Source organism: Crotalus tigris, unplaced genomic scaffold (assembly GCF_016545835.1).
Source record: "Crotalus tigris isolate CLP2741 ecotype Arizona unplaced genomic scaffold, ASM1654583v1 scf7180000018618.293821, whole genome shotgun sequence".
Classification (NCBI taxonomy): Eukaryota; Metazoa; Chordata; class Lepidosauria; order Squamata; family Viperidae; genus Crotalus; species Crotalus tigris.
This window is the reverse complement of record NW_024097109.1, coordinates 260310-276504: the sequence shown is the minus strand read 5'-3', so window position 1 is coordinate 276504 and position 16195 is coordinate 260310. Positions and strand designations below refer to the sequence as shown.

Sequence of the window (16195 nt, the reverse complement as noted above, 5' to 3'; positions counted from 1 at the left end):
GAGAGCTGGATGCCCCTGACTGTTGGCATTGACAGGCAGGAGGTTAGGATCCTCCAGTGATACAACATTGGTTGGAGTGTGGATGGGATTTCTCGTTTTCACCAGGGTGTTGTCAGTTGTTTGTTGTGAAGGGCGCTTTTAGTCTTTGTAGCAGTGATTCTAAACCTTGGCAACTTTAAGATGCAATGCAATGCAATCCTCAGTTGCATTAAGAGAGGGATTCAATTAAGATCGGGTGAGGCCCTAATGCCACTCTACAAAGCCTTAGTAAGACCACACCTAGAATACTGCAACCAGTTTTAGTCACCACACTATAAAAAAGATGTTGAGACTCTAGAAAAAGCGCAGAGTAGAGCAACAAAGATGATCGGGGGGCTGGAGGCTAAAACATATGAAGAACGGTTGCGGGATTTGAACATATCCAGTCTAGAGAAAAGAAGGACTTGGGGGGACAGAGTAGCAGCCTTCCGTTATTTGAGGGGCTACCACAAGACTTTCCAAAGCACCTGAAGGTGGGACAAGGAATAATGGATGGAAACTGATCAAAGAGAGATTCAACCCAGAAATAAAGAGAAATTTTCTGACAGTGAGAACAATCAAACAATGGAACAAATTGCCTTCAGAAGCTGTGGAAGTTTCACAACAGTAAGCTTTTAAAAATGACTGGACTGCCATTCTGTTCTATTCTATTCTATTCTATTCTATTCTATTCTATTCTATTCTATTCTATTCTATTCTATTCTATTCTATTCTATTCTTATCATTACTCTAGTTCCATTCCATTCCATTCTAGTCTTCTTATCATTATTCTACCCCTATCCTATCCTATCCTATCCAGGCCATCCAACCAAACAGAGGAAATAGATGAACTTTTTGCTAGTCAGTTAACTAAGATATGTAGGAAGCACATCACAATAGTAATGGGGGGCTTTAATTACCCTGACATCAACTGAGAGACAAACTCTGCACCAAGTGGAAGATCAAACAGGTTCCTGACTAACCTAGCAGACAATTCTCTCTCCCCAAAAGTAGAGAAGGGAACCAATGGATCAGCCATACTGGACTTATGAAATGATAGAAGGGGTTCAAGCCACAGGAACCTTGGGGGGGGGAGTGATCATGCAGGATTGGAATTTAATATTATGCAAACACAAGCAATAGAATATAGCCCAACTAGAGTCTTTGACTTTTAAGAGAGCTGATTTCAATAAACCTAGAGAGAGCTTGGGAAGGATTCTCAAGGTAAAAACAACCCAAGAAGGTTGGGAAACTTGAAAAGTGACATTCTAAAAGCCCAGTCTAGCAAAATACCAACAAAGAAGAAAAATAACAGCTCTCAAAAGAAACCAGCCTGGTTGCATAAAGAAGTGTCTGATGATGAAGCAATGAATCTGCAAACAACTAGAGGCAAACAAAGTCATAAGCGGTATATAAGTCTCATAAATAAATAAATAAATAACCAAAAGTCAACATGGATTTGTCGAAACCAGATCATGCCAGATAAAACTTATTGCTAGATGACCTTCAAGGTCCCATCCAACTCTGTTAGTCTGTTCCCTTCTGTTTTTCTACTCTAGCCCCCTGCTCAGAGAGGAGACCCTACACCCATTCCAGACAAAGGGCTGTCCAGTCTCCTCTTAAAAACCTCCAGGGATGGAGCACCCACAACTTCTGGAGGGAAGCCTTTAATCTGGTTAAGTGTTCTCACTAGCAGGAAATGCCTCCTTTGATCTCCCTCTGAGGATCCCTCCCTCCCTCCTTCCTTCCTGCCTTCCTTCCTTCCTCCCCCCCCCCATCATTCCTCCCTCCATCCCTCCCTCCCCTCTTTCATTCTTTCTTTCCTCCCTCCCTCCCTTCCTAGCCCAAGAGGGGAAGAGGGGAGGGCAAGAGATTGGCAGCGCTGCCCATGGCCATGGCTTTCCCACGCGGGGAGGAGCGGGAGATGGGAGGTGGGAGGCGGGCCGACGGCGGCGACCGTCCCGGTAAAAACGAAGCGCTCCCGGGCTGCGGGGAAAGGTAGCGGGGCCGGACGGGCGAGCGGGCCATGGAGGCGCTGGCGATGCTGGCGGGGGGCGCGGCGCTCCTGCTGGGGCTCTGCGCGCTGCTCTACTACAACTTCGCGGTGGCCACGCGGTGCCGGAACGCGGTCAGCCTGCGGGGCAAAACGGTTCTCGTCACAGGTAGCTCCGGGGGCCGCTGCGCTCCCATCCGTGGCGGGGGGGGCGTCGAGGCTGGGGCGGGGGGCGTGGCCTTTCTTTCTTGTTAAACAACCCCCCCACCCCCACCTCGGGGGCTCCAGGCAAGATCCAACTCCCGGAATCAAGTCGCCGCTCGAAGGTCCAAGCGAAATGCGGGTCGCGGGTTAACCATAACCCAGGTTCTCCCCCATCCAGGTGGACCCAAAGGGGCCTTGGACCAAACCGGGAAAGTCCATCCCCAAAAGCTCCTTGGGAATAAAGCAGGGGATCGTGATGGGAGTAGAGTAGAGTAGGAAGGAACCTTGGAGGTCTTCTAGTCCAGCCCCCTGCTCATGCAGGAGAACCTATAGCAGGATTTTCATGCCTAAGGCAGGACTAGAACTCACGGCCAGAGTCACCCAGCTGGCTTTCGTGCCTAAGGCGATTGGTGATTGGCTTGAGTCACCCAGCCGGAGTAGAGTTTATCGTCTCCTGGTTTCCACTCTAGACAATTTTCGCTCTATGAAAATCGCAAAATGTATATCGTATATGAAGTGAACAGGTTGAAGAGAAATCTGAGATTGTGGTTGGATGGAATTGATCCCATCCTGAAAAAGAACGCGGTCATTTTAAAGAATAAAAGGCAAGAGAAGAAATGGATTCTTTGCCAAGAAAGAAACGCAAAGAGAGACCGGGTACATAGTTATTGTTTTAGCTCTGTTTCCTTCCTTCCTTCCTTCCTTCCTTCCTTCCTTCCTTCCTTCCTTCCTTCCTCCCTCCCTCCCTCCCTCCCTGCACTTTTTTTTAATGTTTTATTGATGTTCTAATTTTACATTTAAGTATTTAAAAAGCAATGGGGCGGCTGAGTTAATCGATAATTCAATGACATACAAGTATCTTTAGGCCAAGCCTCAAACTACCACATTAAATATTTCCTCTCTTTTCCCCTTAGTATTTACGGTCACATGTTTAAACTAATACAATTCTTATTATATCAGTTAAATAAAAATAACATCCTTACATTTATCAATAGTTTTTAGGTTATACATATCCTGCTATGATTTTAGCATTCGGTCTTTATAGACAATCAATGTCCTAATTAGTTTTTCCCCAATTTTTAGTTTCCCATTAATATTTAAATTTAACATTTAATATTTAAATTTCCAAGTTTTAAGTAACCAAAGTTCCCTTTATCACAATTCATCACAATTATTATTATTCAGGATACACATCCTGTCTATTTAAATATATTCTATTTCTCACAATCTTACATCATCTAATTAATAATACAGTATAACATTCTTATTTTCTATTTGTTGTGTCCTGAGCCTGCAAATGCAGGCTCGGGACGTTGCATTGGTCCTGGGCAATTGCAAAAGCTGCCCGGGACCAGACTGAGTGGCACCGGCGTAGCACGCATGCACAAGGTGAGAAAAGAGCACCTGTCCTGCCGTCATTGGTCCAGGGATCCGGACCTATAAAAGGAGGCTTGTGTGCCTCTGTTCGTTGTTGGTGTTTTGGCTGAGAACAATTAAAGACTGTTGCTGTGTGAAACATGCATCTTCATCATTCTCCATTCTGGGAGGACTTAACACTGGCGATGAAGGTGGGATTCCTTACAAGCTTAAAAAGAAGCTGTAAGACTCACAAGAAGTCCTCGACGAGGGAAGACGGCATTAAAGTCAGCGTCCCAGCCTGCCAGTACAGTATCGCTGGAGGGTGAGTTCGGCTGAAAGACCCCCTTCCCAAAGAGAGTGAGTGGTGAAGCGTGCTTGAAGATGAAGATCAGCCGCTTATCAGAATTCGATGTCTCCCACTCTGAGAAATGGGAATCATACGTTGCTAGGGTGGAGAATTATTTCAGGGTGAATGAGATCAGAGAGGATGGTCTGAAGGCTGAAACCCTGTTGTGTGTCTGCGGGCAGGAAGTGTTGTGTCCTGAGCCTGCAAAGGCAGGCTCGGGATGTGGCAATGGTCCCGGGCAGTTGCAAGCTGCCCGGGACCAGACTGAGTGGCGCCGGCTTCGCGCGCATGCGTGAGGCGCAGAAGCACGCCAGAATGTTACCTTTTTGCCTGGGGATTCTATTAAAGGAGTCTGAGAGGCCTGCAAGCCTCAGAGCTGTGACGGAGAGAGAACTACTGAATAAAAGGCTGTTGGAATTAACAGAATGTATTCTATTCATTTGCCATTGACTCGAGGACTCAACACTGGCAACGAGGATGGGATCGCTTGCAAGATCAAAGAAGAAGATTTGTGAGCTCACCCCAGGAGTCCTGGAGAGAGGAAGACGGCGTTAAATTCAGCACCTGGCCTGCCAGTACAGCGTCGCTGGAGGTAAGCTGGCTGATAGACCTCTTCCTAGAGTAAGAAGCAAGAATGGCGAAGACAGGAAGACTGTCTGAATTTGAGGTTAGTCACCCAGAAAGATGGGAGTCTTATGTTGCCAGAGTAGAAAATTAGAGCAGTGGTTCTCAACATTTTAATGCCGCGACACCCAACCGGTCGTAAGTCGAGGACTACTCAACCGGTTGTAAGTCGAGGACTACTCAAGTGGTGCAGCACTGTTTGCAGAATGGGACTTTTGGCGGGCTCAGCAGGGCAGAGACAGCCTGGACAATTCCTATTCAAGAGAGTCTATTCTATTGGCTTTCAAAAGCCAATAGAATAAAAGGGAGTAGCACAGCTAAGGAAAAGGGGAAAAAATGGCGGACTGCATTGTTTGGCGACCCCCGTGAAATGATCGTTCGACCCCAAATGGGGTCCCGACCCACAGGTTGAGAACCACTGCTTTAGAGTGAATCAAGATAGAGAAGATGGCTTGAAGGCCGCTACTTTGCTGTGTGTCTGTGGTCAAGATGCATTTGAAATTGCAGAAAATTTGGCAGCTCCTGCTCCTCTTGAATCTGTCACTTACACAGATCTAAAGAAGTTATTGAAGGAACATTTTCAGCCCAAGTTGTCTGTTATTGCGTGGAGACACACATTTGAACAGAGGGATCAAAGGGCTGGTGAATCAGCCAAAAAATTCATTGCAGCATTGAGAAGAGCAGCTAAGCCTTGTGACTTTAAAGATCTAGAAGAATGGCTGAGAGACTGTTTTGTATGCGGGCTTAGAAACAGAGACTTGCAACAGAGACTTTTTGCAAAAGAAGACATTTCCTTCCAAGATGCCTTGAGAGAGATCACTGCAGAAGAGGCAGTAGGTGGGGCAGTCAAAAATATGAGGCCTATTAGGAACAACCCAGAAGCAGTCTCCGTTTACCATGAGGGAATCCAAGAGAGCTCGGAGGAAGATCCTGAAGATGAGGTGGATCACCTTTACCCAGCCAAAGAAAGGAAGCAGAAGGAAAGCAAAGTCTTCACTGTGCCCAAGTGCTTCGGGTGTGGAGGTCGCCACAGGAGGACCGACTGCAGGTTCCGTTCTGCAATCTGTAGAGCATGTGGAAAGCAAGGCCACATAGCAGCTGTGTGTCTGGGCCGTCAGAAGGTACAACCACGAGAAGAATTGCGCCTGAAAGGTACCAGGGTCCCCAGCCAAAACAGGGTGGGTTTCTGTGCATCACGTAGAAGCATTTATAGGACAGGCACACACAGGCCACTTAAAAAGAAACTGTCACTTAAGGTGAAGTTGCAGGGAGTTCCATTGGTTATGGAACTGGACACTGGATCTGCCCTTTCAATCATTTCTATTCACACTTTCAGAAAGATTTGCTCTAGCAGTGGGTTCCAGGCCAAGCTTAGGCCATCCAATATAGTCTTGACAGACTTCCAAAATTCCAAGGTATGTGTTAAGGGGGAGGCCACCCTTAATGTACAATACAAGGATTTTGAAGGTCCATTAGATGTATTGGTAGTTGGGGGTGAACGAACGAGTCTCATTGGACTTGATTGGTTTGAGGCTTTGGGAATACAAGTTACAGGGCTACACAATTTGCAAACATTAGGTCTACAAGCAGATGTCTTCAGCCCCGAGCTGGGAGCATACAAAGGCCCTCCAGTTTCCTTGAAACTGGACCCCACTGTCATTCCCATTAGGGTGAAAGCAAGGAGAGTACCCTTTGGTTGTAAGTCGAGGTCTATTTGTATTTCCCCTGATTTGTAAGTCGAGGTCTATTTGTATTATCTCTGAATAATTTTAAACTATTCTTTTTTGTTGATATGAGACTTCTCTGAAAGAGTTGTGAAAATCATACCCTCTGCCAGGGTTTCTCAACTTTAAGATGCTTTTAATTCTGGGAGTTGAAGTCCACCCGTCTTAAAGTTGCCAAGATTGAGAAACACTGCCACACAAGTGCTTCACTGCGTGACATCACAAAAACTGCAGGCACACAAATGCAGGCCCGGCTCCTAGGTCCCCATCAACGGCTGGGCGATCTCAGTGAATCCTCCTTTCTCTGGCCTTTCCTAGGTGCAAATACAGGGATCGGGAAGGCCACAGCGATGGATCTGGCCCGGAGAGGCGCCCGTGTCATTCTGGCATGCCGCGACAAAGCAAGAGGACAATCGGCTGTGTGTGACATCAGACGGGTAAGCGCCTGCCGTGCGGTTCTCTCCTTCCCTCCGTTCTTCTGCATCCAGGTGTTTTCCTGATGGTTTTTATTTATTTATTTAGCGCATGGCATCTACAGAGGTCATGCAATCCCTTATATGCAATGCAGGTAAAATGCACTATACATGCAAATGCAAATGTAAGTTTAAAGTATGAACAAATATGTGTATATCAAGTAAGTGGCCAGTACAATAAATATAAATTATTAAGTTAGGGTAAAACCATGATAAAGTCGCCATAATATGGCGCTATAGAGTCACAATGGGAGAGATGTTATACAGGTAGTCCTTGATTTACAATAGTTAACTTAGTTACTGTCCAAAGTTTGAAGGCACTTATGACCATTTTTCAAACTTAACGACCGTTGCAGTATGGTCACACGATCAAAATTCGGACGCTTGGCAACTGACTCACACGTATGATGGTTGCAATGCCCCAGTGTCGTGTAATCCCCTTTTGAGACATTCTGACAAGAAAAAACAATAATGGGAGGGGAACTAATGGCATTGAAAGAAAGGAGGAAGAAAGGGTTAACAATAAAACAAAAAAAGGTGTGATTTGGGGGAATGATGCAAGAAAATGCAAGGAGAGTAACAAGGAAACATCTAGAACACAGATTGACCGGCCAGGACCAGTGACGCGGTCCAAGAGCCGGGTGCAAATGTCAGCCAAACCCATTTAAGTCATCATTGCTTACTGGCTTCTCAGCCCTGATGATGTTGGGAGCCTCTCCAACAAAAGCTTGGCGGTTTTAGTAAAGTATATTTTTATACCTATATTCTCCTGGTGATCGTGTTTTTATTTGTATGTGTGTGTGTGTGTGTGTGTGTGTGTGTGTGTGTGTGTGTGTTTTCTGAGGTTTTCGCGGGTGTTTGTATGTTTGGTTATTCGGGTTTTCTCCCGCATAAAATTGGAAGTGTCTTGGCGACATTTTGACGAAGTCCCATTCGTCATCTTCAGGCTGGTGTTTTCGGCTTCGTGTTTCGAGGAACAGTGTGTGGTCTTAGCTGTTTCTTCCTTTTAACTGCCAGTGGAGGTATGAACTGATTGGGTGGGAGCTTGGCTGGGGTGGAGGTGTGTTCTGATTGGTTAGGGGTTTGGCTGTGCTCTGATTGGATGGGGTTGGCTGTGCTCTGATTGGATAGGGGTTGGCTGTGCTCTGATTGGATGGGGGGTTGGCTGTGCTCTGATTGGATGGGGGAGTGTTCTGTTTGAGTGGGGACTTTGTTGTGCTCAGGTTAGTCTGAGTTGCAGGGGGATTTAAGATGGTGGGCTGCCTTGCTATTTTTTGGCTTCGCGTTTGTGGTCGTGCCTCATCTTCATGGTGGGTGTCAGTTTGCTTCATGTATGGATTGGAGGGGTTTAAGTGGCTAATGATGCAGCTGTGGTCTGGCTTCTGGTTTGTGGTCATGCCTCATGATCGGTGTCGCTTTGGGTTTGCTTTTTGCGTGGATGTGTGGTGGTGACATCCTGTGTGGTTTTAGTGAGTGTGGGTCTGGTGTCATTCTTTGTGTTAGGGAGTCGTTTGTCAATAAGGGCGGGTTTCCAAATGGCTGGTAGGCGGGAGGTATCATTTTGTTGGTTCATGCTGTGTGGGCGTTTTTCTATCTCGATGGCTTCTCTGATTATTCTGTTATTAAAATGTTCAGTTTTGGCGTTAGTTCTGGTATTTTTAAAGTCAATTTCATGTCCTGTGGCTTTAAGATGTTAGACCAGGGAAGATGTTGGTTCCTCTTTTTTGACTGAGTTCTTATGTTCTTCAATGCATGCACTTATTCTTCTGTTGGTTTGTCCGATGTATGTGTTGGGACAAGCGGTGCATGGGATTTCATATACTCCTTGATTTTCTAACTCAATTTTATCTTTGGGGTTTCTTAGGATGGTGGATATTTTTCTGTTTGTGCAGAATGCTGTTTTGATGTTGTGTTTATGGAGGATCTTGCTGATTCTCTCTGTGGTGCCTTTTATGTATGGGAGGAGGGCTTTGCCGTTTTCTTGTTCTCTGTCTTGGATTTTAGTGGGGGTTTCTTTTTGGATTAGGTTTGTAATCTTATTTCTTTGGAATCCATTGGATGTTAGTACATTCTGCTTCTGCTCCTTTTCCAGGAAAGTGGGAACTCGGAGGTGATCCTGATGATCCTGGATCTGGCCAACCTCAACTCCGTGCGAGCTTTTGCACAGACCTTCCTAAAATCGGAGCCCCGTCTGGACATCCTCATCAACAATGCCGGTGGGTGCAGAGCAGACCCCCCCCGGGGCATCAGGCCGAGGAAGTGGGAATATTGTGGGGGTCTCCAGGATTTGTCTTCCTTCGGGGGTTTGGCCGTAACTTCAGAAGCAGCTCTCTCCTCTTTGTAGTTCCTCGTTTTTGGTATCCCGCTTTTATTATTATTTTTACAAGTAACTCAAGGCGGCGAACAGATCAAACACACCTTCCTGCTCCTATTTTCCTCAAAACAACGAGCCTGTGAGGTGGGTTGGGCTGAGAGAGAATGACTGGCCCAAAGTCTTCCAGCTGGCTTTCATGCCTAAGGCAGGATTTGAATTCATAGCCTCCTGCTTTCTAGGCGTAACCACTAGACAAAACTGGATGCTTTATGACCATTATGCAGCCTGCCCATTACGGTTGTAAGCTGTAACAGTTATAAAGTGGGTCTCTGACTACTATGATTTCCTTTATTGAGCTAGTCATTGAGCAAACCATTTGTTCACTATGGGGTGTTTTTGCTAAAAAGTGGACGTAAACTCTGTTTTTTGACAAAAATGTCATAAATCCTCCACCACATGATGGTGGACCAGGTTGTAAGGTGAAGACCAGTTCCCAAGTGCCTAAAATGTGATCATGTAACACTGGGGGGGGGGGCATTGCAAATTTGGAACTGGGTTGTAAGTACATTTTGAGCATCTGTTGTAACTTTGAATGATCACGAAGTGACCCGTTGTAAACTGAAGACTATCTGGAATCCGCTTACTTTTTTTGGCAGGGGTCTGTAAGGACGGTCAAACCACTGATGGCTTTGACCTGGGTTTCCAGGTCAACCACCTGGCTCACTTCCTGCTGACCCACCTGCTCCTGGACCGGCTAAAGCGCTGCGCCCCGAGCCGGGTTGTAATCGTGTCCTCAAGTGGGCACTTCTTTGGGAAGATCGACTTTAGGACCATCCACAAACCGGTGGAGGGTATGTGGCAGGCGCTACTATCGTACTGCAACAGCAAACTAGCCAACATTCTCCACACGCGAGAGTTGGCCAACCGGCTGGAAGGAACCAACGTCACCTGCTATACGGTTCATCCAGGTGAGTGGAAGTCTGGCTCCAAGAAGCCCAAGATGGAGCCCCCCCAGGTCCATCTGGGGCTCTGCCAGGCATTTATCTCCCTCTCGGGGCTCCCTTGACCCCCTCTTCAAAGCCACCCTGGGAGTTTCCTCCATTGGGCTGAGCTGCGGAGGAAGATGTCTCTCACCCTCTGGGTCCAGGAGCTAATAGAATCCTAAAATCTTAGAGTGGAATGGACTCTTGGAGGTCTTCTAGACCAACCCACTGCCTAAGCAAGGATGAGGCTTTCCATCTCCTCTTCCGCCTCCTCTTCATCTTCCTTTGTCTTCCTCCCCCTCCTCCCTCCCTCTTCCTCCTTGTCCTTCACTCTTCCTCCTCTTCCTCCTCCTGCCATTCTCTTCCTGTTCCTCTGCCTCCCTCCCCCTCCTCCTGCTCCTTTGCCTCCATTTACCTTTCCTCCTGCTCTTCCTCCTCCTTCCTCTCCTCTTCTTCCCCATCCACCTCATTCTCCTCCACCTCCCTTCTCCTCTTCCTCCTCTTCACAAACCCCCCTCCCTTCTAGCACTGATGACGTTCTTCAGTTGAGTCATGAAATGACTGTGTCATGGTTCCAATAGATGAAACCAATTAAAAGAACTTCAAGGCAAAGATTTCCTCCTTAAAGAACATTTTATTCAGGAAACAGAGTATCGGCACTTACATAGTTGAACCCAAGACTGAAATTCCCTTCCCCAGATACAAAGTAACACATTTGTAATTCCCACCCCAGAAAGGCTGTCATAAATCACATTCACCAATTATTCTAAAACACAGGCTCTCCTCTCAACTTCTCAACCCCCCCAAAACTTTATCTAACATTGACCTTGAGTTCACACACAGCTGCAATTATTATGACTCACAAACACACACACACACACACACTGAAACCCCACTGGCATCCTCACCCACTCAGCTTGAGCTCTTGGTCTTCTGAGACATTTCCTATGTTGCCCAAAGGGTGCCAAGCGTCCCATGGTTCCCGGTGGGAAACGGGTACTGTGCGAAGGGTTCATACGGGATCTCCCTCCCTCCCCTCCTTTGGGTAATTTTCCATCTACGGACTGTTCTCTCTGCCTTTGATTTCAGGAGTTGTTAAAACTGAAATTGATCGCTCCTGTCCCCATTGGCTCTTTGGGTTGGTTTGGTTTATAAATCTATTCATCCGAAATTGTGATTCTGGGGCCCAGACCACCATCTACTGCGCCACCGAGGAGGGCATCGAAAAGCTGAGCAGGCAGTATTTTGTGGATTGCCAGCCGAAAGTGCCCAGTCCACAGGCCCGTGATGACCAGCTGGCCAAGAAGCTCTGGGAATTCAGCGAGAGGCTGCTGGGATTGACCAGCTAAATTTGTCCACTTTAAATTTCTCCCCTTAATTTTTTCTGAGGTGAAGGTAGGAAAACTCACACAGAAAAGCAACACACAAAATCACACCAAAGCACCTGGATAATTAGCACAGGGGCCTCTCTTGGGCTGTGTGCTTTCTCCATGGCACTTCTCTGTCTCTGTAGAAATGACTGCCACTCGACCTGTAGATTGGTCTTTTAGAGTTTGAAGCCCAGCTTGTGGTTCTACAAGATAATCTTTAGTTTTTCTCCATGACTTCATCTCCTCTTTCATTGCCAATACTTTTTCCAATATCAGCTCATAATCCAGTCCAGAATTCAATTGATCAGTAAATTCTTCCTCCATCTCAGATTCTATACACTGTTGTATATAGGTTTCTTCTTGGCCTATAGATTGATCTTTTAGAGTTTGAGGTTGAGATTCTACAAAATAATCTTTAGTTTTTCTCCATAGCTTCATCTCCTCTGACATTTCCAGTATTTTTTCCAATATCAGCTCATAGTCAAGCTGTGGGTAAAGGTCTGCTATTTCCATCGTAAAAGAGTCTTTTAATCTTTTTGTGGAAACTATATTTATTCCACCTCTACCATTTTTAAATCACAAACACAACTCACAGCTGTTTCCAAGCCTTTATCTTTCCTTCTTATTAATTTCTGAAGGTCAAAGCAGTTGCAATAAATATTTTCACCACAAGATGTCCTCAGTAGGCTATAAAATTTCCTTTTACAAGTTAAAAGCCTTTATCTCAGTGGTTCTCAACCTGTGGGTCGGGACCCCATTTGGGGTCAAACGACCATTTCACGGGGGTCGCCAAACAAGGCTGTCCGCCATTTTTCCCCCCTTTTCTTTGGCCACGCCCCTGGCACCCGGTGATGTATAAGTGGTTGGGGGTCACCACAACATGGGGAACTGTATTATGGGGTCGCGGCATTAAAAAGGTTGAGAACCACTGCTTTATCTTATTAAAGATGACAAAGAAAGAGACAGAAAAAAACCAATATCTTCAGTATAGTAAGTAAAATAATGCTCTATATTACAAGTTTTTCCAGGGATGCCCAATAACCAAAAAGTTCAAGGTATAATAAGTGCTATTCTGTAGTTTTATTTAGAGGTTTTCTTCCCCCCCCCCCCCAAGCAGACAGACGCCACTCTCTTAGAACAGGGAAATCATCCAAAAAAAAAAAAAAAGCTCTTTGCAGAAAAAGTAGTTCAGAGAAATAGTAAGGACAGAGAGAGGGAAAAAAGTCTCACCCAGATTCACCACGGTGGTTCTTTGTGTTTAGATGATTTTCTGACTTCAGCTGGCACAGCGAAGTAATCGGCCATTTTACTGGCCGATCTTCTTCTCCATCGACCCTATGGAGTTAGCTCGGACTGTAGGTGGAGCCGCCACTCCACTGTAGCTGAGCAAAAGCCTCCTCGCCGTTGGTCGCCCCTCCAGGGCGATTTAAGACCTGCATAAGGGTCTACCGGTGGAGAGAAAGCAGCAAACGAAGAGCAGCAGCTCTTCGTATAGCTGCACCTGCCATGACCGGAAGTGGAAGAACAAAGTTATATGCAACAGTCTACACAATTTGAGATGGAGGAACTCACTGATCAATTGAACTTTAGAAAAATTTTGGACCCTAAATTCCAGATTGAGACTTTAAATGATTACTTTACAAACCAACTAACTACTACAGAGGAGGATATTTCACAAATTTATGCACAAATGGTGGAGAACTTTTTTTTTTTTAAAAAAAATTATTTTTAGCCAACAAGACAAAACAGAACAAAGCAACACATAACACACATAGACACACAATATATACTCCTTTTTTTTTTACAGCAATTACGTAACGGTAATCTAATATTTACATTTCCCCCTTATTCTTCTTTAAATATTTGTCCTTATAGCCCCATTATTTCTTATTTACATTTTTCTTCCTTCATGTGTACACATATTTTCACTTTTGACCTTTGGTGGAGAACTTTGAAGATCCAAAAATGACTTTAAGTGAAGTACTCTCATTGCTAAAATTAACAGAAATTGACAGCCAAACACGATTGATTGAAAGTTATGACAACTTGGATAATCTAGCTGAAATTATAATATGGAACAAAATAGACTATATTGTTTACATGATACTGGAAAAAGGGGAAGAGAATTTTGATCAGATCGATTTATTGATGAACATTAATACTCAAATACTGAGATTTGATGACGTAAATGCGACATTAGGAAACCAGCTGGGTATAGAAAAAAAGCTAGAGTCAGATTTAAAAATGTGATTTAAAAGCTTAATTATTGGGTCAAAAAGGCTTTAGATATTTGGATTGATTTGACAATTTAATTGAGTAAATGAAAGTAGTAAGATAATAACTGGTGTAATAATAGGTTTGTTTTAGATACAATAGTTAATTTTGAGATTTAAATTTTACTTAACAGGTTGAAATGTTTTGTTTTTTGTTTGTTTTTATTTTGTTTATATAGAAAACTATTTTGTAATAGCAGAAGAGTTAGAGAGATCTATGATAAGAGAAGAAAGGGTATTAATTAATGATGTATTAAATTAAGAGATGGAATATATATGAAAATATTAGAATATTATTCTTGGAATATTATGTGTTGTAGAAGGGATACCCAAAGTCTTATTAATATGTTTGTTTAAGATTAATTGGAATATGTTAATTAGTGGAGCTGAAAAGCAGGAGTGATTTATATAGATGTAATAGGGATGATTTTGTGGATGGATTGAATTTTAAGAAGAAATAGATTAAACTAAATTTGTTATATTATGTGAGGGAAATAGAGGGGGAAATTTTTTAAGGTATTAATTTTAGCTATACATATATGACTTATAATAATAATAGTAGCAAAGTTGGAAGGGACCTTGGAGGTCATCTAGTCCAACCCCCTGCTCGGGCAGGAAACCCTACACCATTTCGGACAAATGGCTGTCCAGTCTCTTCTTGAAAACTTCCAGTGTTGGAGCATTTACCGCTTCTGGAGGCAGGTTGTTCCACTGATTAATTGTTCTCACTGTCAGGAAGTTTCTTCTTAGTTCCAGGTTGCTTCTCTCCTTGATGAGTTTCCACCCGTTGCTTCTTGTCCTGCCTTCAGGTGCTTTGGAAAATAGCTTAATTCCCTCTTCTTTATGGCAGCCCCTGAGCATTTTGATGTAAAAAATAAAAAAACAATAAAATGTGTATTAAAAAAATGAAATGACGAAGGATCCCTCTGTTAAAGAGCAGGTTGTCCTCGACTTACGACCACAGTTGAGCCCAAAACTGTTGTTAAGTGAAACATTTGTTAAGTGAGTTTTGGCCCATTTTGCGAGCTTCCTTGCCTCAGTTGTTAAGTGAATCACTGCGGTTGTTAAGCCTTGGCTTTGCTTGCCAGAAGGTCGTCAAAGGGGATCACATGACCTTGGGCCACAGCAGCGGTCATAAATGTGAGTCGGTTGCCAAATGGCTGAATTTGGCTCACGTGACTGTTGGGATGCTGCCACCGTCGTAAGTGTGAAAAAGGGTCACGAGTCACTTTTTTCTGGGCTGTCGTAACTCTGAACGGTCACTAAATGAAGTAAGTCGAGGACTGCCTGCATTGAAGTTTGCAGATGAGACAAGAGTCGGGGGTCTCATTCGAGACGGTGATGAGTCTGCATACAGACAGGAAGCTAAACGATGGGCCCTGGGGTGCAGTCAGAACAATATGGACTAGAACCCGCTGAAAACTGAGAGGCCAGCAGGCTGTGGCTGCTAATGAACTCAGTTGGGCCCCATGTGCTCACTGTGTGGGGGGGCCAATGGTGTCAGGTAGCAACCGCCCCGGCCCCTACCTCGCCTTGCCTTGCCCTGCGACAATGGCACCCCTGCCCTGCCCCCTGCCTTGCCTCACCCCACAGGATGAGCCTCCTGCCCACCATCCCACCCACCAGAGAACCCCTGGATCTCCCCCAACCCTGCCTGGCCCCCACAGGCGTCCTTCCCCTTGAGCAGCATCGAAGTGGCCACACCCACACCAGCCACACTCACCCAGTCTGCCGTGAGCACCACAGCCACACACACCCAATGGGCCACGCCCATCTGGCACCCAACAATGCATAAGTGGGTTTTGGGTTGCGGTTTGGGCCCTCGGTCTCTAAAAGGTTCGCCATCACTGTTCTAGGATCTCCCAGGACTTGAAATGAGCACCTGACATTAGAGCCACCATTAAAAAGGCACCACAAAGAATGTTTTTCCTCTGTCGGCTCAGGAAGTCCAGACTGCCCCAGGAGCTGTGGTTACAGGTAACAGAATGACAGAGCTGGAAGGGGCCTCGGAGGTCATCTAGTCCAACCCGCTGCTCAAGCAGAAGACCCTACGCCATTTCAGACAAAAGGGCGTCCAATCTCTTCTTAAAAACCTCCAGGGATGGAGCACCCACAACTTCTGGGTTCTACAGAGGAATTATTGAGTCTGTCATTTGTACTTCAATAATTGTCTGCTTTGGTACAGCGGCCAAACGGGACAGGTACGGACTTCAACGGATACTTAGGAATGCAGGGAAAAAACCCATTGCAATCATCGTGCCTTCCATTGAAGACCTGCATATTGAGCGGGTCAGAAGGAGAGCTGAGTAAATATCTACACACTCCTCACATCCTGGACACAAACTGTTGCAACTCCTCCCCTCCGGATGACGCTACAGGACAGTGCGTGCCAAAACAACCAGACACAGGATCAGTTTTTTCCCTCCTGCCCTCACTCTGTTGAACAGCTAATCCTCACAATACTGTTTAATGTTTGTGTCTATTTACCCATGTTGTACAATTGTACTATTATCT

The 16195-nt window shown here is 45.2% G+C and overlaps 1 protein-coding gene across 1 annotated transcript; it reads left to right on the top strand.

The window, feature by feature from the left end:
* The first annotated feature begins 2044 nt into the window (after positions 1-2044).
* LOC120313352 (dehydrogenase/reductase SDR family member 13-like) lies at positions 2045-11387 on the top strand. Its single transcript, XM_039355183.1, has 5 exons — positions 2045-2180; positions 6587-6705; positions 8834-8957; positions 9712-10023; positions 11128-11387. The coding sequence occupies exons 1-5, from the start codon at positions 2045-2047 to the stop codon at positions 11385-11387; spliced, it is 951 nt and encodes a 316-aa protein (XP_039211117.1).
* Positions 11388-16195: the final 4808 nt, after the last annotated feature.